At 45.0% G+C, this 22,446-nt stretch overlaps 1 protein-coding gene across 3 annotated transcripts in view; it reads right to left on the bottom strand.

The window, feature by feature from the left end:
• The window catches only part of LOC146204266 (uncharacterized), an 87,718-nt gene that overhangs the window by 48,002 nt on the left and 17,270 nt on the right, over positions 1-22,446 (bottom strand). For all 3 annotated transcript variants that reach the window (XM_084589213.1, XM_084589214.1, XM_084589215.1), the window contains exon 4: positions 11,261-11,430. In XM_084589213.1, coding sequence (XP_084445339.1) covers positions 11,261-11,430 — 170 coding nt within the window. The remainder of the gene's footprint in view (positions 1-11,260; positions 11,431-22,446) is intronic.

Here is a 22,446-nt window from a genome sequence, read left to right as displayed (position 1 = left end):
ACATCACCACCACCACCCTTTGAGTGTCGAGGTAGCACCGGCTGAGAGAGGAGGTAATTACCTCCCCTTGGAGAAAGAGGAAACAGCGATGGGCGCACCACCAAGACATCTACGCGATACCCGTGAGAAGATGACACAGAGCTTCTGGATTTAGTCGTCAAAGCGGGCGGTCATCTCTCGCTGCCCCTCCTGGCGGATGCCGGGAAATGGCTGGCCCTAAGTATATGGTGTACATGGAAGACCCGTCTTACATGGCCTCCCGTCTTCTGGTTGCAAACTGCGAAGCACTCGATAATTACCACACGCTCTCACTGCCTTCCACGGCAGACGCAGTTGTATGGCTTTGTCCGAAGAATGCATTGCGCATGGGGAATTTCGGCGCGCGCAAATGTTTGCTGCCAAATTCGCACCCCATTTCTCAGCCAGTGAGTCAGAAGCCCTTCTTACGTAGCCTTCTTTTTCCAAGAAAGACTTTGTTGATGACGTAAAGCTAGCCTGGTGTGCTCTGTATTATTTGCAAGCACAATAAATGGCATTCGAGTGTTCATGCTGTGTCATCCCGATCTTTGTCCCTTTGTTCCCTTAGCAAGCCGCCAGCGAAGACGCTGCATCCGCGGAGTGGTGGTGGGGTAAAATGTTGCCCCCTCATAACACTACAAGGTATAAAACAACCAACTACACAGTCAAACCTTATTATAACAAACACCTCAAGAAATCATAGCATAGTTCTAATAGTGAAGTTTGAGGCTTAAAATTAATGAAAAATGCTGCCAAGTACAGCACAGTTTAGTCAGTGAATGGGCAGCAACTCAGGAGGTAGTACATTTCAACAACTGGGTACGGTAGGTTCTCGGTGATACGAATCTGGTTCATATGAATTTCAGGATGATACAAATTCTTAAGATTCCCCAGCCAGAGTGCACTGTGCACAGTGTACAGAATCTCGGATGTTCTGAATACTCTCCTGTGCCACTATGGATGATTCAAACACGCGAACCGCAACCAGGGCCTTGAGCACTAAGCAATGCCTGCACGTCTTTGACTCCGTGATGTTCCTATCACCAAGATTCTACAGTAATAAAAAAAAATGCTAAAAGAATTCATGGTACAGTAAGTGAGGTTTAAAATGACTGCCTAGGAATCCTCTTAAGCAGCAAGGGGAGGGGAGGGGGGAAGAACGCACTGGCATCACACATGTCCACTCCATCAAAGTGCAGCTGCTGAAGCTGGAATTCAATTTTGAGATTTTGGGCTCAGCACCCAAATGCAATTGCTACTGGGCTCCTGTATATACAGTTGAATCCCTTTATTAGGGACATGCACAGGGGAGCAGTTTTTGTCTCTTATATGAGAGGTCATTATAAGCAGGGTACCATGTTTATATTTTCTAACTAGACTTTATTTCGGCGCAGGCATCCTATCACTATAATCCGCAAAAAAGAAGCGTACATCATTGCACAAAAGCGTTATTATAGCTTTCATTTAAATACTGCATTTGCTTGGTGGACCACCACACTGACAACACCTCGCCAATTTCTTACATTTATTTACTGCTGAAACAGTTGTGAATCTTACTCTGCTTCATGGCTGCATTAATCCTGTTCAACACAACCTCTCCCAGCTTGAAAATCAGACCAAGAACCTTATGGCTGATATGCCAAAGCTGTATATATGTTGGCAAACTATGTTTGCAGCAATTGCAAAGTGCGATCGCGATGTGATGTGGCACTGCAACTAGCGATTCACAACTAAGTTATGTGCCTGGTAACACTACAAGAATTAAAGTAAAAAAAGTGCCGTGAAATCGTAAAAGTAACCAGCTTACTACTAAGGTGCTAGGAGCAGCCAGAACTATAAATCATCACCAGCAGAAATATCTCTCAGAAATTTATGCTTGTTTGACAAAGGGTGGCTGTGAGTAACAGGTCTGTGAACCGTCGCTACTCAGACAAAAAATAAATGAAAAGCAAGCGAGGATTTGTGAGTGGAGTTGACACTAGTTGATTAGCAAGCACAGCTGTTTATTTGTCATCGCCAGAGCAGAACCACTTCTGTATTTACGTAATTTGTTTTGATCTTGGCTTGGCTTTGTCTCGCTTTTTAGGCACAATGACTTGTTTATGTCAGCAGCACCAGCTGAGCACTTTCATTGCAGTTATTAGATAGATTTGTCGCTCATACTGAAATGCAACGTAATAGGCTATTTTCACTATATTCTTTGCACTAGTGGACACAACACCTACGGTAATTCGTGATAGGAAGCTCCACTAACTGGAGATCCCAATGTGCGCTAGAGCACTGCACGGGCCTGATTTTGCGGCCCATGCCCGGCCCGAGCCCATAGTTCGAAGCCCGAGCCCAGGCCTGGCCCGGGCTGAAATGAGCAGACCTGAACTGGGCCAGTGCTACGAAGACTCAGCCCGGCTTAAGCCCGGCAGTCAGTCTGCACGGACTCCTTAAAATGTACAGTTAAGGTGAAAAAAAAAAAAGGGCTTAACTCTTCTTTATTCCATCATAAATGACCTAATGTTGATTGACATTTAACGGTATATAACAAAGTCCACATCCCGAATATCGTGGAACAAAAATTGTAATCACATGGAAGAAAAAAGATTCTCAAACGACTGCATGAAGTATTCCTTTTTTTTTTATTGAAAGAGCGCGAGACTGCACTACCAAGGCTCTTATTTGGGCAATTTGGCTGTTAGAGTCGGGTAGTGACTATCGCATGAGGAACAGTCCACCTACCTCTTGTATGCGTCTTCTACGTGTGCTAGCCACTATGTCCCAAGCGAGGTTGAAATAAATTGACCAATAATATTGTATATGCTAAGAGCCGTTAGTAATTCTCTTTATTGTCTCAACTGCTGGATCCATGATGGTAGGTATGCTGTTCACATTTATTTTCGTTCGGTCATGACTGTATTTCATGTGTAATGTCTTAGTTTACCACTATGAGTGTACTTTTGATCTAAGCAACGCACTCCTATTTTAGCCCTGAACAGGACTGATAGTATTGTTAACATAAATAAATACAGTTAAGCCTCGTTACAAGAGACACTCAAGGGAACCCTAAAAGGTGTCTCTTGTAACAAAAAATTCCTATCAACTCGTATGTGTGACAGTTTAGATTCCCTTATCTAAATTCTGTTCCGTGTCAGTGTCTTGTTTTGTTGCAATATGTCAGGAACCAAGAAGGAGTGCCTCCTTTTGACTGGAAGTCAAAATGTCCTTATTGTTTCAGCCCCTATCATCACATTCATGTGGGACTGAAACAACCGGGACATCTTGACTCCTAGATAAAGACGAGGCACTCCTTCTTGGTTCCTGACATATTGCAACAAAACAGGACACTGATATGGAACAGAATTTAATTAAGGGAATCTAAACTGTCGCACATACGAGTTGGTATGAGTTAGCTGCATTGCATGAGTGTACCTGGGTTAATTGTGCCTCTTATAAATAGTGAAAAAATTACTTTAGGGACCTGGAAAAGTTGCCCTTAGTAACAGAGTGTCTCTTGTAACCATGTATCTTGTATGCAATGTTGTTAACATGGCAGACATAAGAAAACCAACCAAACCATTTTCAAGTGTCTCTTATAACCGATTGTCTCTTGTAACCATGTCTCTTGGTGAAAGAAGAAGAAGTGTCTTCCTGCTAAGGTGGCTTCATCGCTCCTCTGAAAATTCTTGCCGTCCTTGTAAGCACCTGTTCTGTCTCCAGAGAAGTGGATCTTCTACTACCGAGGAAGCTCCAGACGTCCTCTCGGCGTCAGGTTGCAAGACCTCCGGCGCATGCTACCCATGCATGATTGCAGCTCAGGTTGGCACGGAGGCTAGGCCTAGTGCTGCCGGTGCCACGCTAGCAGAGGTAGCTTCGCCGGAGTTGCTCGCTGCAACTCCTGCGCTGCTGTCGACACCTCAACCTGACCATCGGCCTCAGGTCCAGCTTGGTGCTCCCGGTTCTTCAGCACCAGCGCCCATTCAGCCTTCCCAAAATGCACAACAGCCCGTAAGTGAACTGTTCTCTGGGCGGAGCACGGCTATGGCCACCCAGCTAACACGACGAGATGCACATCCAACAGTGTGACCTGAGGAGACAGGCTCTCCAATGGACTTATCGGCTCCACCATCTGTATCAACGAGCACCCGTGCCCCTCACAAGCGTCCTTCGGAAGATAATCAACCGAATTCGTCCTCGGCAAGTGGTGGCTATCAAGGAAAGCGTTCCTGTTTAACTATCGAAAACCAGGTTGCACCTACACCGGGATCGTCATCTTACAAAGTGGCGATTAAATCTCTAGCCAACAAAAGCCTCACAGATATACCAAACAGGATCATCCAGGTCAACTTGGACGCACGTCTCGGAACCAGAGGTTTTCGGGGCTTCACGGCAAGGAACACTATAGCTGTGTGGCTCCCGACACTTACTGCGGTGGAACGTATCCAAACGCTTAGTTGTATTTCAGTCACAAGTGAGATCTCAGTGCCTGTGCGAGTGTATCTAGTTGAAGGCTCCGACTTGCAGCGTTGCGTCGTTTACAACGCTGACATAAACGAAGATCAAACCACCCTTCAACGTGAGCTGTACTGCCCAATGCACCGAGTCATACAGGCCCGACACATAGGAAAGGGGCGTTCCTGCATGATCACCTTGCAAGGCCCTCCGACACTTCCAGCCTGTCTGTACTACTACGGCTGCATATTAAGGCCGCGGCCGTATAAACCGAGTGTGGTTTACTGTTACAACTGTTTTCAGGCAGGGCACATGCGCAAATCTTGCCCCTTTGCTACTGCCGATGAAGGTGCGTCTGAAGGAAAAGTTACGTACCGATGCGGCCTCTGCAAATCGGACGACCACGAGATAACATCTCCAAGTTGTCCGACAAAGCAAAAGGCAACGCAGAAGGCTTATCTTCGGAACACTAAGCGTTGGCCAATAGAGGACATGACACCGGTGCAGACATCCAATCGCTTTGCAGCTCTCCAGTGGGATGATGACGAGTGGCCAGAGCTTCCTGAGCCCGCTTCGAAGCACCTCCAGCTAAGACAAAGTCTAATGATACGGTGCTTAAGAAACGTCGTCGACAACAGCTAATATAGCAGCATACTGATCTACCAGACGACGATATGGCTGTAGTGGATGAGCAAATAAATCGTCTCTTAGCAGAGGTCTCTAAGCTCCGACAACACCGCGAAATGCTTGCTCGACGTCGGCGAGCTGCAGAAGTAACCGCCAAATCTAGTAATTGCCCAACACTGCCGCCTTCATCCCGCACAGCAGGGCCATTTGCTGCCTCTTCCCAGAGTACCACAACGCCCAATGATAACTCTGCAACATCGCTGCTCCGCTATATGGTCAACCAGTTGTCCAACCTGACATCTGTGATACTGCAGCGCTTGGACTAGCACACAAAAATGGCGAAATCCAGTTGTCCTGGTGTACTACAGTGGAACTGTAGAGGCATTTCCACGAAGGTGGCCGAGCTCAAGACCCGACTGCGATTTAACAAGCTTCGGGTGTGGGCTATGTTACTTCAGGAAACGAACGCCTTGCCATCTATCCCGGGCTTCAGCGGCTACATGTCTCCTTCAATGACCGACCGTCGCGTGCAGACTGCTTCTCCCCCGGGAAAGGCGGCAGTATATGTTGAAACGCGTATTCCTCATGTACGCCTTTCTCTCGAAAACTGGTGCACATCATACCAAGAGGTAGTAGCAGTTGCTGCGAAATTTCTGAAAGGAACCGTTGTTCTCGTTTCATATTACGTTCGACCAGCTGGAGGCGCCTCTTCCCGTATTAATCTTGGCTGGTTATTAAGTGTTCGTCGGCAATACCCCGGGTGTTCAATTTTAGTCATAGGCGACTTTAGCACCCCTCAGCCGGATTGGGGGTATCCGACTGTAAGCCCTTGTGGTAGGCGTGTGCGGGACGCCTTCACTGATGCCCTGTTTGTTCTGCTTAATCACCCTGGGACAGCAACACGGCCTGTGCATCACATACGCAGTGCTGTCTATGCTCCAGACTTGACGTGGTGATTGGGCGCAAGGACTCCCTCATGGCACATGGAGCCGGACTGCTGGGGAAGTGATCACCACCCTATCCTCATCGGTCTCCATCCCTCCCGCCTCCGCCCTTTACACCCCAAATGTTCTGTGATAAACTGGGACAGCTTTCGCTCATGTCTCGACAGTATGTCTTCAGATTCGTCGTCACTCCTTGTTAACCGTATACAGAGAGCACTAAACAGCGCTACGACTACTACCTGGATTGATGTAGGTCAACCGGCACCAGATCTCGGCCTGCTTAACTTGTGGGCAGCCCGCTGTCAAGCTGAGCTGGCTGCTACGCGAGATCCTACTTCGGGGCAGGCACGTACATGACTGAATTATCTTACTGCGAAGGCTCGGAGATATGAACGCGATCTCTCGTGACACCAGTGGCATGCATGGTGTGAACAATTTTCTGATAAATCATCGAATGCCTCACTCTGGCGAACGTTTCGTGCAATGGAACACGGTCGTCGTTCTACTGACGCAGCAGCAACAGCATGCTTTGCGGCTAATCTGTCGCCGGGCGATTTCGCCAAAGAAGCTGCTCGAAAATTTTTCCCAAAATATGATATACTGCCTCCTTCAGCTGTAAATCTTAATTTGGCAGGTATCCCTGCAGACGCATGGAAACTACCATCTGCTGCCGACGCAGATGGAATTGCGAGCCCTTTTTCGATGTGCGAGCTGCTGGCTGCAATTGACGATGCGAAACAGAAAACAGCGCCCGGCCTGGACAGAATTCAGTATGAGGCTTACAAGAACCTCAGTACGGCTGCACTTCCTCAACTACTAGACACCATAAACAAAATGTGGCTTGATGGTGTCGTACCCGAGAGCTGGAAAACCGCTGTCGTGATCCCTATTCCCAAACCTGGGAAGCCTCCAACGGACCTCGCCAACTTACGACCAATCTCCTTAACATCAACGCTTTGCAAGCTCGCAGAGAAAATGCTAGCCACATGACTTTCTTGGTGGCTTGAACAGCACGGTTTTTATCACCCTGCTCAAATGGGATTTCGTCCATACATAGGTACAGAGGACGGGTTGGCTGTCTTGGCATCAGCAGTTCTATCATCTACCCGCAGCCGCAATGTACGTACCATATTAGCAATGGACGTTGAAAAGGCATATGACAACATCAGTCATGCTGCAATCCTGAATGCCATTGACATGCTTCATCTCCCTCCGAGAGTACGCACCTTTGTGGCATCATTTTTGGACGGAAGAAAATTTGCAATACGCCTCAGCGGTGACACTGTTGGTTCATTCGTTTCACTACATGGCGTGCCCCAGGGATCAGTAATGTCTCCGACATTGTTCAATATTACTTTCATCCCATTGGCGTGGCGCTTACATAATATCCCTGAAATCAAGTTTTTGCAATACGCAGATGATATCACGGTGTGGAGCACTCACCATGATCTTCTCACTCAAGAGGCCGCCCTTCAGTCAGCATTAGACGTAACCTCTGATTACACATCCTCCATTGGTCTTCAACTTTCTGTGTGTAAAACTTCATACACGTCAGTCGCCAACCGCTGGGGACGCCGTAAACTTACCTCAAATCCAATTCGTCTCTCTCGATCAGGCACCCCAATACAAGAAAGTTCGAGCCTGAAAATTCTGGGCTTAACAATTCACCAATCAGGATCAGCGACTGCTTGGCTTTCTCAGGAAAAAAAGCAAGCACTTCAAACTATGAGTTTAATAAAACGAATTGCACCTAAAACAGCTGGCGTTGGCTCGTCTGTTGCACGCCAGTTAGTGAGGGCGGTTCTGCAGCCACGTATTGTTTATCAGGCCCAGTTCCAGCATCTTACAAGGGCACAATGGGATCGCCTTGAAGCCGTAAATCGAGAAGCTATGAGGACCATAACATGCCTTCCACGAATCACACCGGTCGTAGCGTTACAGGAGAATGCGCAGCTCAACACCATCGATGAACTAGTGCTCGCAGACACAAGGCCACTTTGACACATTCCACGTAAGCACTGAGGGCGTATGTAACGTCTAACACTATTCTTCAGCCACCTGCGCCAGTTCTCCCTCCCTGGAAATTTATACAGTTAGGAGACAACAAGCCAACTGACATCCGCAGACCAACGTCTGCCAACTCGGCATCGTTGCTACGCCAGAAATTTGAAGAGCAAGATATTCACCTGCCTCAAGATTCCATAGTAGTGTACGTAGATGGAAGCCTGCAAAGCTGTGAAGCCAAAATGGCAATCTACTGTCCACAGAGACCCAGCCTGAATCAGACAAATACGTTTCAGCTTTCGGAACCACTTACATCTTTCTGCGCTGAGCTTGTGGCAGTTCAGGAGGCACTCTGCTCCGTGACTTCTATAACCATGCTCCCTACAGCCGCCATTGTCATCCGCACTGACGCACTTCAAGCAGTACGTCTGCTCCGACATGCCAGCCGCTGCCCTAAAATTTGCCAGGACATCCACCAGCTTGTGGCGTGCATCCCAGAATCAATACGCATTGAGTGGGTCCCACGGGATCTGCTGCCTTCCCAAAGTCAAGCTGATTTTGCAACCCGCCTCGTGAACCAAGACACATCAATCCCACGGCTTCTCGAAGTCGACGACGCTACTCTCCTTTTGTCAAGAAAGGAGCACCTCCGGCGCCACACACGTGCACTTATCCCTCCGTGTGCGATCTCCCTTCCCCGTGGGTGAGAGGAGGTTGCGCTTAGGAAGATCCGGATCGGTGTTGCTCTTACAACAGCTGTAACTAGGACGTGGTCATACTTCCAACACTTATATCCTCGTCCAGGTTGCCCGATCTATAAAAACGAGGATATCGAGGCCGACATCCATCACTTGCTGTGGGACTGCCCAGCACTCAAGCCAACACGAATCCGGCACCGGAGCATAGCTGGCCTTTCAGCAACCAATCCTGCCTCATATGTCACTTGGACGCAGGGACCTTATCATCGCTCACTTCTGGACTTCATAAAATCAGCCAACCTTTTTCCATTCATTTAATCATTTATTCATCCTTCATCTCATACCTTACTGATGCCCTGAGGCAATAAATATCGACTAAAAAAAAAAAAAAAAAACATGTCTCTTGTAACAAGATTTTACTGTACTGCTTAAATGGTACATAACAACAAACCAAGATGGGAGAAAAATGTGACAAAATATTCTTCTGAGCAGAGGAGGGCACTGATAAAGTACCGGCAGAAGCAAATGCTTGGTCAAAAAATTTCTGGCATGTCCTTTTAGTTAAAGCTATTCTGGTCATGCATATTTAAAAGCTATGGATTACAGGGATTTTAAATATAGCTCCTTATTATTATATAGCTATTGAGGCAAGTTATTTGCTTAATCACACACAAAGACTGTCCCCGGCAAGTAGGCCACAGGAACCTGTGTGATCAAGGGCAGGAAAACAAAGAAATATACAGGTTCTTGTGCAGCAATATTCTATTGAAGAATTCATGGCTGCTGCTCTGCGCATTGTTATGGAGACGGAAAAAAAAAAAGCCTGTTCATTGTGCATCATTATACGTTTGAATGCTCGAAGATTTCGAATGCAATACCCTCTTATTCAATGGCATTTCTCGTAGCGTAGAGATTTTTTTTCTTCGGGGGTAGGGAGGTGAAGGCAGCTGCCCGCCGAGCAGTCGATTGAAGGCCCTTCTCTAGTTGCTCTTACGAGGCTTTAAATGTCCAATCGGTGGCGGTAACACGAAACAGAAATAATACACGAGTGCCTTCTGCTAGATCCGACGGAGTGTGCTCATTGATGGCTGAAAAATCCCAAGCTAGCGGTGTTGTGCACTTGCACGTGCAGATGCTCATGTAAACAAGCTGTGTGTCATGCGTTGCAGCACTCCACAAGATCTGCACTGTAGTAAGTAGTTTTTCACTTGTGTTGTTGAATGCCGAGAGGCGTGCGCACTCAAAGTTACTTGAACAAACCACTGAGTGCAGCTGATTAAACTCAGTCGACAACTGAGCTCTCGCTTCACGTCAATGGTTTTAGCCCTGGGATTTCTTAATTTCCAAAAGTAGCTGTACACAGCTAGCCCCAGCTTGGCCTGGGTCCGCCACTTCAAGCCCGCACCCGGTCAAGACCCGCAACTTCAAGCCTGAACCTGGCCCGGGCTTTGCAAAGCAGCAATTTTCAGGCCGGGCCGGGCTCGGGCTTTCGGGCTGGCCCGAGCCCATGTAGTACTCTAACGCGCACTCCCAATATGCTCACTCAGATGCTTGCATATGCAGTCGCACTTGTGCTCTTCGTAGTAAGTCTGAAGAGCTTCTCTACATTGCATTCCCACTGCAGGGGCTTCGTTTAGTCATTTCATAGCTGACTGACCTGCTACTTGTTTGCTGAAGTTATAATTAATAATGACGGCACAGGCGTGTCTCTCTTCTTTTGTTTTTGTTGTAGCTGCTACTAAACCTGCCGATGGATGGTGCCGCATCTAATGTTAAAATGTCTGTTACAAGCAAGAGCGAATACCAAACCTCAGGGCTAATTTGTCCTTTATAGCCAATTGTTTTCTGCATCCAATGTCTCTTAAAAAAGAGGTCCAATTAATAAAAGTCATAGGTCGGTCAACTATTTGGGTAAATGCTGTCTCTTATACCCAATTTTCTGTTACATCCATGTCTCTTATAACGAGGTTCAGCTGTCTAAAAGAATTCAGTAAGTAAAATTGTGCCAGGCAAGTATTATTTCAAAAGAAATGTTGACCTGTCTCCTGCTAGAGCTTGATTTATGAGGAGGGCTTAGCAAAATATTTTCTAGTGAAAAACCATGAAAAACCTTGCTCTTCTAATGAGGGTAGACAGCGAAATAAAGACGAGGACATAAGAAGTACACAAACGAGCGCTGATGAGCAAAGTCAGCGTTCGTTTGTGTACTTCTTATATCCTCGTCTTTTTGCGCTGTCTACCCTCAATGGATTACCAACTTGCCCAAGCGCCTGTTTTAGCCAGTTTTCTTCTAATGAAGAAAGTCCAAAGGAAGTACTATGAGATTCGTGAACAGGACCTCACCCCTTCCCCCTTCACACCACTGCCTTCCAAGATTCAACCATAAATCTGCTCATGCCTACTGGCATGGTACAAAAATGACACTCAAAACTTTCTACCTGAAAAGAAATAAGTAAGTCTAGCACCAGCTATGATCACTTCCATCACTTACATTGAGAATGTTGTACTTAAAGAACATTTTCAACTGACCCTCATTCTGCTCTGAAGAGGGCACATCTAAAGCAGTTGCAGCAACAACACCACAGGCAGCAGCACCAGTTCTAGAAGTACTGTGAACTGTGGTGTGGGCTGGCCACGAAACATCTGCAGGCAGCCCTGAAGCTTGCAGAACAGCTCCTGGATAGGTTTGTTCAGGTGACCTGCACACAGGGAGCATGGTCTATAAAGATGCTGTGGCTATTCTAAGGGTGGAAGCAGGCTCGAGCATTTTGGAGCAGCTCAGGGAGCAGATATAATGGCATTTTGGAGCAGCTTTGGAGCACATTTCTAGGGTGAAACACCCTTGATGATATCAGTTTTCTACTCCTCTCTCTCTTCTTTTCTTTTCTTTTATCCCCTTTTATGAAATATTCAGTGCTTTCGCAGACTATGCACGAACCTCTGACAAGGCAAGACAAACGGCCAAATCATGTAATGTTTAAAACAAAGACTTGCAACAACGGAACACTTGCTAATGCACCTCGCGAAAAAACATCAAGTTTGATCTAAAGCTTTTGCCTATTTTGACTTGCTAAATTCAAATGTGGAGTCAACCATTTCGATGTGCTCAAGCAGCGCCACTAGTTTGGGCGTTCACAAATGGGCACACTTCTGCTATCTTGTGCATGTTCTTTGATCCTAAGCCTGTGCTGATAAATTCCCGAGCACAGGCCAGTAATGCCTTCAGGAAGGATAGACGGCACTAACGGGTAGCTTTTTCCTTCTTCAGTTTTTTTTCTTCATTGCCTCCTGCCAGTAGCTCGCCATTTCTTTGCTTAGTGTGGCCTTCCAAACCCTTGGGAAGTTTTCTAGTGATTGGCACCTTTGGCACCCTACAACGCTTCAAGTATGCTTTTGTCTGACATAGGCCTGACACGCCTGTCAGTGACAGAGAGGCTCAATGATGAAGTATCTGCTTGTTTTTAAAGCAAGAGCATTAGAATAACTTGTGTACTTTTTACCGCCGAACAAGTTTACAAGTTTCCTAACGGTTCCTACCACTCTAACATGGTAGTTAGCGCTACATGCTTCACTTGCTGCTCTCGTTTCTCTCCACCGGTGATTCAAAAGCCTGGGAGGATGTACTACATTACATGCACTGTGCATATTTTTCACAACTTCCTCCAATCGCTTGTGGTTCATAATAAATTTGCTTGCAAAAAAATGTCTCACACTTCCCTCGCTTTCAAAAATTGTGTTTGTATTGAGTCCAGTGCAAGAAGTGGCCACCTCTGTCACCGGTGCACTGCTATCGTTCATGTGTTGAGCTAAATTTTATAGAAAAGCATCGCGGCAACCAATTTGGAGCAGAGTTACTCAGTCTATCTAAACATTAAAGTGAAAAAAAAAAAAAAAAGAAAGAGGGCAGAGCCGATAGCCGGATGTTTCAAATATTGAAGCGAATAATGCAGCATTAAATAGATATTTTGAAGCAAACAGTAATATCTGAAACCTCTAATCTTTCAAAGAAATTTCAAGTTCAAGAAGGCAGAAAAATATGCTATTAATTAGGACAATGAAAAATTACAATTAATCTGCAAATATTTATTTTCCTCTGCACACAAACACTGAAAAATCACCTTCAGCCAAGAACTGCCCCTTTAAGGATCCAAATTTCAAAGCTGGTAGAAAATTGGCTTTGAAGAAATTAAAGGTGCAGAAAATGTCACTTCTTAGTGGCCGTCTCAACCATGTCAAGGGGGAAGGGAGGAAGAATGTTGGATTGCAAGAAGAAGAAGAGAAAAAGGCACTGTAATGGAAGGCTCCAGAATAATTTGAATTGCTTGAGGATCTTTCATGTGCACTGACATTGCACAGGACATGGGTGCCTTTTGCATTTTGCCTACATAGAAACACAGCTGCTGACACTAGTTCAAAGCAGGGTACTCTGGCTCAGTAACCAAGTGCCTTAAACCAAAGCTGCTAGAAATGAACTGTGGTCTTATTTATGAACGTTATGATACTTCCATAGGATTCTGCTCTTCTAGATGCTGGCACACATAGTCCATACGAAGGAAAACATGATGGCCACATGCACGAACTAGGCCTTCGATGGCTGCATTGTTGATAAAGAATGTTAACTACCAATACACTTGAGACAAGGGCTCAGTCAGTGTTAGTGCTTGTTTTTGTGGCTTTCCTGGAAACCAGCTTTCAAGCTGGTGATACTCTATTACTTACACCATTCAATGGTAGTAAATAGATCAGAGGTGAAACACCAGTTTCTGAAGGCACCTCAGTGGGCAAGACAGCACAGTGGGAAGCATTTTGATGCGGAAGCGCAGTGATCGCTTCGAAGGACACTACTATTTTCTAGCACTCATGGTCCCAGCCAGCAGTAAGTTTACAAGGTGCTTCGCAGCTGCCTTTTTGCTAGTTTGTACAGAACGACTACGCTCGTACCTTGGGCTGGCCTATGCTGACAGCACACCTGTACCTGTCCTTTGTCCAACGCAGCCTAATATGCAATGTCGAGAAGTCGGTCTCTGATGCACGTACAGCAATGTGCCGCATGCAATGTTATGCCATTTTTTGGCTTTCCTGTAGCGGAAGATGTCTGCAAATGGTACAAAAACGTGACCACGCATGCACAGTGCGATCCCGTGGCCGTGTGCTGCGTAAGTAAGGCTGGAGAGGTTTATTCCTTCATTTCTTGCACAATACATGCGTGCCTAGCATTTCACTTCTATCAAAATGCATCCACTGCAGCCAGGTTTGAACATGGTTACCCCAGCCACGGCCGGTCACGAGGGAGAGTGCGTGCTCTTTCTTGCGGCCTCCTCAATCGCCGCGGGAACAATGGGAGCGTTTCTCCTTGAGTTACGCTCTCCGCCGCTGCAAGGGGCGCAACCTGCTCACTATTCGCTCCGCGTCTGCTTCAGCGGCAGCGGGTGGCTTTTGCCTGGTTTCGCGCTGTCGCTTGCGGGTTTCGTGATTAATGCAGTCCCGAAATGAAAGAACACAGAAGGTAGATGCTGCAGCGGCATGTCAACGTACTATACACGTGAACAGAGTCTTTCTATAAAAAACACTGTCGCTCAGCAAACGTTCGACAAGCACATGGCATACATTGCGGCATGGTAGCAGCTTTTGTACATTTTAATACGAATATTTCCCAAGCCTGTACAAAAATAGGAATAAAAAAAACTGAATGAGCAGTGATCACATCGAAGCTTCTTCACATATATGGCAAAATTACTTTTGAAAAGGAATTAAATTACATTACTAATTACTTTGCTGAAAATCGGAGAAAAGTCATTTAATTACATTACTCATTACTGCGGAACAACTGACCACGGCGGCGGTCAGACCTGTGACACAGCAGGGGGTGCTAAGAATTCCTGGCTCCGCTGGACAGGCTGCCATTGGAAACTGACCCTAGCAATGTTTAACGCTAGAACCCTAGCTAGTGAAGCTAGTTTAGCAGTGCTGTTAGAGGAACTAAAGTGCATGAAATGGGATGTCATAGGGCTTAGTGAGGTTAGGAGGCCGAATAAGGCATATACTGCACTGAAGGATGAGCATGTACTGTGTTATCGAGGTTTACCGGACAGGCAAGAACTAGGAGTAGGTTTCCTTGTCAATAAGAATATAGCGGGTAATATAGATGAATGCTATAGTATTAATGAGAGGTTGGCAGGCATCGTAATTAGGCTTAATAAGCGGTATAAACTGAAAGTTATACAGGCCTATGCACCCACATGTAGTTATGATGACCAGGCAGTTGAAAGCTTCTACGAAGATGTAGAATCAGCAATGCGAAAAGTAAAGACCCAGTATACTGTACTAATGGGCGACTTCAGTGCCAAGGTAGGGAAAAAGCAGGCAGGAGACCAGGCAGTAGGTGACTATGTCATTGGTTCTAAGAATAGCAGGGGGGAATTACTCGTTGAGTCTGCAGAGCGCAATATCTTAAGAATCATGAATACCTTCTTCAGCAAATGGAAGAACCAGAAATGGACATGGAAAAGTCCTAACGGGGAGACTAAAAATGAAATTGACTTCATACTGCGTTCATCCCCCACCATTATGCAAGATATAGAGGTAATGGGGAAAGTGCAGTGCAGTGACCACAGGAAGGGGAGGTCCCGAAGTAGCCTAAATCTGTAGAAGGAACGCAACAGATTAGTAAGAAAGAAGCCCATCAATGAATTAGCGGTGAAGGGGTGGGCAGAAGAGTTCAGGATCTCACTACAGAATAGATATCTAGTTCTAACCGAGGATGGCGACATTACCCTAGAAGCAATGAACAATAATTTCAGAGATATTACTGAGTGCGCCGTAGAAGTAGGCGGTAGGATAGTTAGAGAGGATACCGGTAAGCTGTCTAAGAAGACGAAAGATTTGATTAAAAAATGCCAGAGTATGAAACCTTCCAATCCAACAGACCAGATAGAATTGGCCGAGATATCAAAGCTAATCAATAAGCGCAAGGTGGCCGATATAAGGAAGTATATCATGGAGAAAATAGAGCATGCTGTAAAGAATGGGGGAAGCCTTAAAGTGGTAAAGAAGAAATTGGGCATAGGCAAAAACCAGATGTATGCGATAAGGGACAAGGCGGGCAATGTCATCGCGAATATGGGAAAGATAGTCAAAGTAGCCGAGGAGTTCTATAAAGATCTCTACAGTAGCCAAAGTAGTCAGGACCGTAAGGAGATTGGCGGTAGGGAAAAACAGTCAGACGTTCCACCAGTTACGAATGACGAGTTCAAGAAAGCATTAGAACCTATGAAAAGGGGGAAATCAACTGGAGAGGATCAGATAACTACAGATTTGCTGAAGGACGGGGGGGATATCGTGTTAGAAAAGCTGGCCACCCTGTATACGCAGTGCCTGGTGTCATCGACGGTACTGGAACCATGGAAGAATGCGAACGTTATCCTCATTCATAAGCAAGGGGACTCTAAGGACATTAAAAATTACAGACCAATCAGCTTACTGTCTGTTACTTATAAGTTATTTACTAAGGTAATCGCTAATAGAATCAGGACAACCTTAGACTGCAATCAAGCAAAGGATCAAGCAGGTTTTCGGAAACGGTACTCTACTATCGATCATATCCATACCATCAACTAGGTGATAGAAAAATGCTGGGAATATAACCAGCCCTTATACATAGCATTCATTGATTACGAAAAAGCATTTGACTCAGTTGAAACCTCGGCAGTGATGCAGGCACTGCGAAATCAGGGGGTAGACGAGCCGTACGTGAAAGTGCTTGAAGATATATATAGTGGCTGCACAGCAACCATAGTTCTGCATAAAGAAAGTAACAAAATTCCCATAAAGAAAGGTGTTAGGCAAGGAGACACGATCTCCCCAGTACTATTCACAGCTTGCTTAGAGGAAGTATTCAGAGACTTGGAATGGGAGCAGTTAGGGATAAGAGTAGATGGAGAATATCTCAGTAATCTGCGATTTGCTGATGACAGTGCCTTGCTAAGTAACTCGGGGGATGAACTGCAAATAATGATTGATGACCTAGATAGGAAAAGTAGAAAGATAGACTTAAAAATCAATATGCAGAATACTAAGGTAATGTTCAACAGCCTCGGGAAGAACAGCAGTTTACGTTAGGTAGCGAAGCACTGGAAGTAGTAGGCGAATATGTCTACTTAGGACAGGTAGTAACCGCAGATCCGGACCACGAAAAGGAAATAAGAAGAAGAATAAGATTGGGATGGAGCGCATTTGGCAAGCACTCCCAGATTATGACTAGCAGCTTACCGCCATTGCTCAAGAGGAAAGTATACAACAGTTGCATCTTACCAGTACGCACCTATGTGGGCTAAAACACGGAGGCTAACCAAGATGGTTCTACTTAAGTTGAGGACAACTCAGAGGGCTACGGAACGAAAAATGGTAGGGGTAACATCAGGAGATAGAAAGCGTGCAGAGTGGGTCAGAGAAATAACTCAAGTTACTGACATTGTAGTGGAAATTAAGAAGAAGAAATGGGCATGGGCAGGACATGCAGTGTGAAGAGAGGATTACCGATGGTCGCTTAGGGTAACAAACTGGATTCCAAGGGAAGGAAAGCATAGCAGGGGGCGGCAGAAAGGTGGGCGGATGAGGTTAAGAAGTTCGCAGGGGTCAAGTGGATGCAGCTAGCACAGAACCGGTTTAATTGGAGAAATATAGGAGAGGCCTTCGTCCTGCAGTGGGTATAGTCAGGCTGATGATGATGATGACTCATTACTGCTCCCCAAAAGTAATGAAATTACATTACAATTACTTCTATTGAGTAAATTAATTACTTTTAAATTACTTTCTAGTTTTCATCCATGCAAAAACCAACTAAAGCTAGTAAACAAAGCAACAACGTGTTCTCGCAGACGCGAAGCACACACTTTCTTTCGTCTTCCCGCCAAATTCTGTTCCATAGAGCTATTCCTTCCCTCTTTCTTACAGCGATTGCCATTCCAAATATAAGACAACAAAAGCAGAAGCACGGTCGAACAGTCGTGAAATGATCAGCGAACCCAGCGTCTTGTTGGCCCGGAGCTGTCTACGCCTTTTGAAGGTCCCAAAGAAGCTAGGTTATTTACTGCTTTGGCAGTCCCAAGAATCGACGTCGGCACCTTGCGCTCACGCCGCTCAGTAATGCTCACGCCAGGGACCTTGCCGCCAGTCTCCCCCGCCCGCCCTAACCCTCCCTCAAGTCGTGGTGACGATTAACCAGGCACCACTGTGCCCTAGCCGATGCAACTGGGACTGCCACTGCACCAACTAGTTTTCAACACTGGCCTTCTAGCACCATTTGTCCCTTCGGCATTCCCTTGACGCCTGCTGCTTGGAGAATGGCACTATACTCGGGGATAACTTTCTGCAGCTGGAGCCAAAGCTACGGGGGCGGAGCTTTACTAACCGTGTTGCTACGCCATGTAGTCCTAGTACCTGGTCTCGGCTACGATGTCTGCACTGCGCACAACGTACGCTGTCAAAAACAGATGCGCATTGCGAAACCGCACAGAATTGGGCGGAGAAAAGCGGCAGATGCATCCCACCAGGCAGCCATCAACAAGAAAGTTGTGCATTAAACTCTCGCTGTACTGGCTAGTACTGCAGTATAAGCCTGATACAATAATAAGGTTAATAGTTCCGTAATAGTATAACATTCCAGAGCATCACCTGCGAAATTTCTGGAGGCACTATATTCTTTTGCGGAGCGAGCTGGTGCGTTTCAGCTCCGTAGCTTCCCCCACATTACCACAGAAAGTTGTCCTCGAGTATAAGTGACCCTTCTACACAGGAGGTCTCAAACGCACTGTTTCGCTCAGTTCTGTCTCCTTTTTCCGATCCGTTACGCTGGCCTCGGCTTGCCGCACGGTGTTCCTGCTTTTGCGGCACTCTACTTTGTTGTTTATTGAAGGACTAGTGGCACAAGTTTAATAAAAGTAATTTCGGAAGGAATTAATTACTTTTGCTGTAAAATTACTACCACAAAGTAATTCATTACATTGCAAATTACCAAAAAAGTAATTAAATTACAGTAATTTCATTACCGTAATTCAATTACTGCCATGTCTGTTTCTTCAAGGCTAACATGACAGTAACTCGTCTGCAACAGCAAAACCGTGTTTCAGCGCTAGATGCGAAACCATCGATGTAGCACTGAAGATGAAAATAATTTAATAAAAATGTGTTGTAAATCACAAAATGATTGCATGTTATAAAGTATTAGTATAACAGTCAAAGTAAATGTTGTAGGGTTGAAATTCAAATGTTATTATAATTCATATATTAACAAATGTGTGGTATTATAAACATTACTTTATTTTGCAAATAAACGTTGTTTTATTAAATTTTTACATAATATTAAGCTTATTAAAAAAACAATCAAAACTGGTTTGATATTCATGATACCACTTGTGCTGGAAGTGGTAAAAAGAGGCCAATAAATGACGCAGGTGATACTCGATGCAGTGGCTTACAAATGAGTTCACCTGCTATATCGAAAGCATGCAAGAAACTTCTAAGCGTTAAAGAAGGACACACTCACTGAAGACACATTCAAACCCTATAGCGACCCCATTGAGGCTCTCTTCGGGAAAGTAAGGATAATGTGCGAAAGGGAACGACATGCTAGATGCGAGGGCCGTAACAGCTAGCGGCACTTGACTACATTGTCAAGATGGACGTTTCACCTGAGAGCAAAATCAAGGCACCTTGCGTCGATGCCAAAAAAAAAAAATAATAATTTCTGCGGTGCCGCAATCAGTAATCAAGGGACTGAAGGAAGATGGAATCTCCTGCAATCCCATTATCCACTGTCACATATTCCGGTTTACCTTACGTCGCTGGATATAGCGTTAAGTTTATCAACTTCGGGTGTGACACTTGCACTATTCTTCTTGAAACCAGCAAAAAAAGCAGCCCCATGTACACTCTTCTACGAGATCAATATTCTAGTGGACTGTATTATCCGAAACCAGAGCTTGTAGTCCTATTGGACAAGCTTTTTTCTTTTTAAACTGCTTTGCACCTACTGCACACAAATGTTCCCAAAGTACTTAAGATCCTGATTCAATCAGCACTTGAGAATTCACCACTGAGTTGCCCGAAAGCAATTGATAACCGCCATGTTATAAGGTCCGCTTCTTTGATATTTGAAAAAATTCTCAGAATCCTTCTTGTCAAATAATTATGCCAAGAAAGTGACAGACAGGAATGAGAGGCCAACTCCTTATGTGCACAAGCCGTGCAGGAAGATTCTGAGACTGTGAATTTTCTAGCTGCAGGTCGCATTTTGATGAATTGATGAATACGCAGTACAATGTGTAACTTTGAAGGACCTTTTTTTTTTTGTGTGTTCGCCGCTGTTTTCAGTTATGCATAACTGTTTAAGCCCGTTTCCTTGATTAAAAGTTGCTGTTTACCTATGTATTAAACAGACTACGTATGTTATACATGTGCGTCAGTCACGAGACTACATACACATCTTCGGTCTTTCAACCGACTGATATGTTTTGAACGAAGCTAGAACAGCCCACTCCACTAGACAACTGAAATTTTAACTATGTGCACAAATTTTTGTTCCTTACTCTGAACTTAAGATGCGCCATGAATTTTCGCAGGCCCTCTTTTGCTCTGAATGAAAACGGCAGTGGTTGACAAGATCTCCACCCACAGTTTGCCATGCACTCGCGTCAGGTCGCCCTACACCTACATACAGCTTTCAAAGGCACACTGCATAGCCTGGTACATTTATTTTGGTACAAAATTTAGGGGCAAAAAGTGTTGAGGTAAATGTACCCGAAGCTTCATTCGATCGTGCTCAGCCTCCTTGACGAAGGCGCGCGTGCGCGGATTATTGACTGTATTTTATTTCTCATACAAGATAAATATTAGACGCTGAATACAGCGTCTTTGTATGAACCATAAGAAGTGAAATGTCAGGACCTGCAGGTTGCAATTGATGCGGGCGGAGAGAAGAGCGAGCACGCGTTTCCCTTGCGCGAGAACGACAGTAGCAGAGGTGCAGCAGTGGGCGGTGGCGACCCCACCGAGGTGCGGCAGGAGGTGGAAACAGATCCCATTGGAGAGGCCGTAAGAGAAGAGAAGTGCGCTCTCCCTCGAGACCGGCCATGCCCCAGCTCAGTAGTCGAGCTCCTTACCACTGAACTACCTAAATACAATCCTTGATCTCGGCAAAGTCAATGGTATGTGCATTTTAGCAAGTTCTCTGCAACAAAACTTTTCGAAAAGTCTCCACAAGATTATCTATCTTTGCGTGCCAATTCCAAATAATGTCATTTCATTCTGCACAAAACAAGTTCTTGTGCAGTTATAACTGCATAAAAACTTGTTTTATGGAAATTAAAAGACATATTTAGAATTGGCACGCAACGATACATGTTCAGTCAAGATTTCAGCAATGTGACTTAACTAGTAAAAATTTTTTTCTACGTCCCTCTTCCCCCTTCAAAATGTCCAGTTATTGAACACTAGCAGAATATGGGCCCTAGTCCAATAATTCCTTTCTTCCTTTACAAATGAGCACACCTAAGCAAGAAAATATAATTATACCTTTCAAGCGCCCACTTTACTTTGAACAAAAATATCTCAAATGCGACACCCTTCAAGAAATTGCCAACATATAAAGCCTTATTACTATAAATTAGGGACCTCAAACCTACAGCCCTCAGAGCTGTGTTATGCGGCCGATCAGCTCCAAAAATTTCAACCTTTGTTCCAAAAGCATGCACCAGCTTCACGTTAACCTCATTTGTCGGACTTTTAATTTTATCATTTCATGTCAAAAGTTTACTTGACGATGCATTTATTCGCCACATTTTATCTCCCCCTACTTTATTCCTTATTTTTCACACAACTCTCTTCCCGTCTTTCGCTCCTTAATTTCCTTTCCTACGCAAAAGTAGTATGCCAGCGAATCCTTAACGCCAGCTAAATTCTTTGTTCTTCATTAAAGACTCTCTCTCTTTGCAGCTTCACAAGTCAGCTTTACCACCAGAGTTGTTTTCTAACCAAAAATCACAAAAAAGGCCTCATCCACAGATGGTACACATTCTTTGTGGAAATGGAAACAGGCATTGGCCCTTTAATCTGCATGAACTTCAGATGGACATCAGGTGTTTTCAAGAACAAGGCATCAGACAACCTACCCTCTCATTCACCTCAAAGTCAAAATTTTTTGTCTTCAGAATAAGTGTTGCGGTATTTGTTAACTGCTGCAACCATTGTCCAACTCATCCTGAAGTGGTGCCTTGTCTGGCATTTGGGCACAATCGAGCATACGCCCATACCCTCCCCCCCCCCCCCCCCCTTTTATTTTTTCAGGAAGAATGGGACAATGTGGTATGGGAATGACATGTGGTTGATGTTTACTTATCTTATTGTTATTTATTGTATATTTATTTTTATTTTGTTTTATTTATTGCTTCTCTTGTCTTTCTTTTTTTTCTGGCTCCTGGTCTTCAATGTGACCTGAATAGCAATATGAGTTTGAGACCCCTGCTATATATCTATAACGTCTACAAGGTTATAATTTTATTGGTTGATAAAAGTGCTAACCAATACTTTTCTTCTCTATCTCCTCCGGTAATGAAAGTTTTGTGCCAACAATAAGTTCATTAGTTTTCAGCAATTTTGATTTTCAAATGCTACATAAAGTAGTGTATGTCTATGAAGATATAGTAGAGTCATGTTGATTT

Source organism: Amblyomma maculatum, chromosome 1, assembly GCF_055883805.1.
Source record: "Amblyomma maculatum isolate TAMU_Amacu chromosome 1, ASM5588380v1, whole genome shotgun sequence".
NCBI lineage: Eukaryota > Metazoa > Arthropoda > Arachnida > Ixodida > Ixodidae > Amblyomma > Amblyomma maculatum.
The sequence above is the reverse complement of the archived record's forward strand: the minus strand, read 5'-3'. Positions and strand labels throughout refer to the sequence as shown.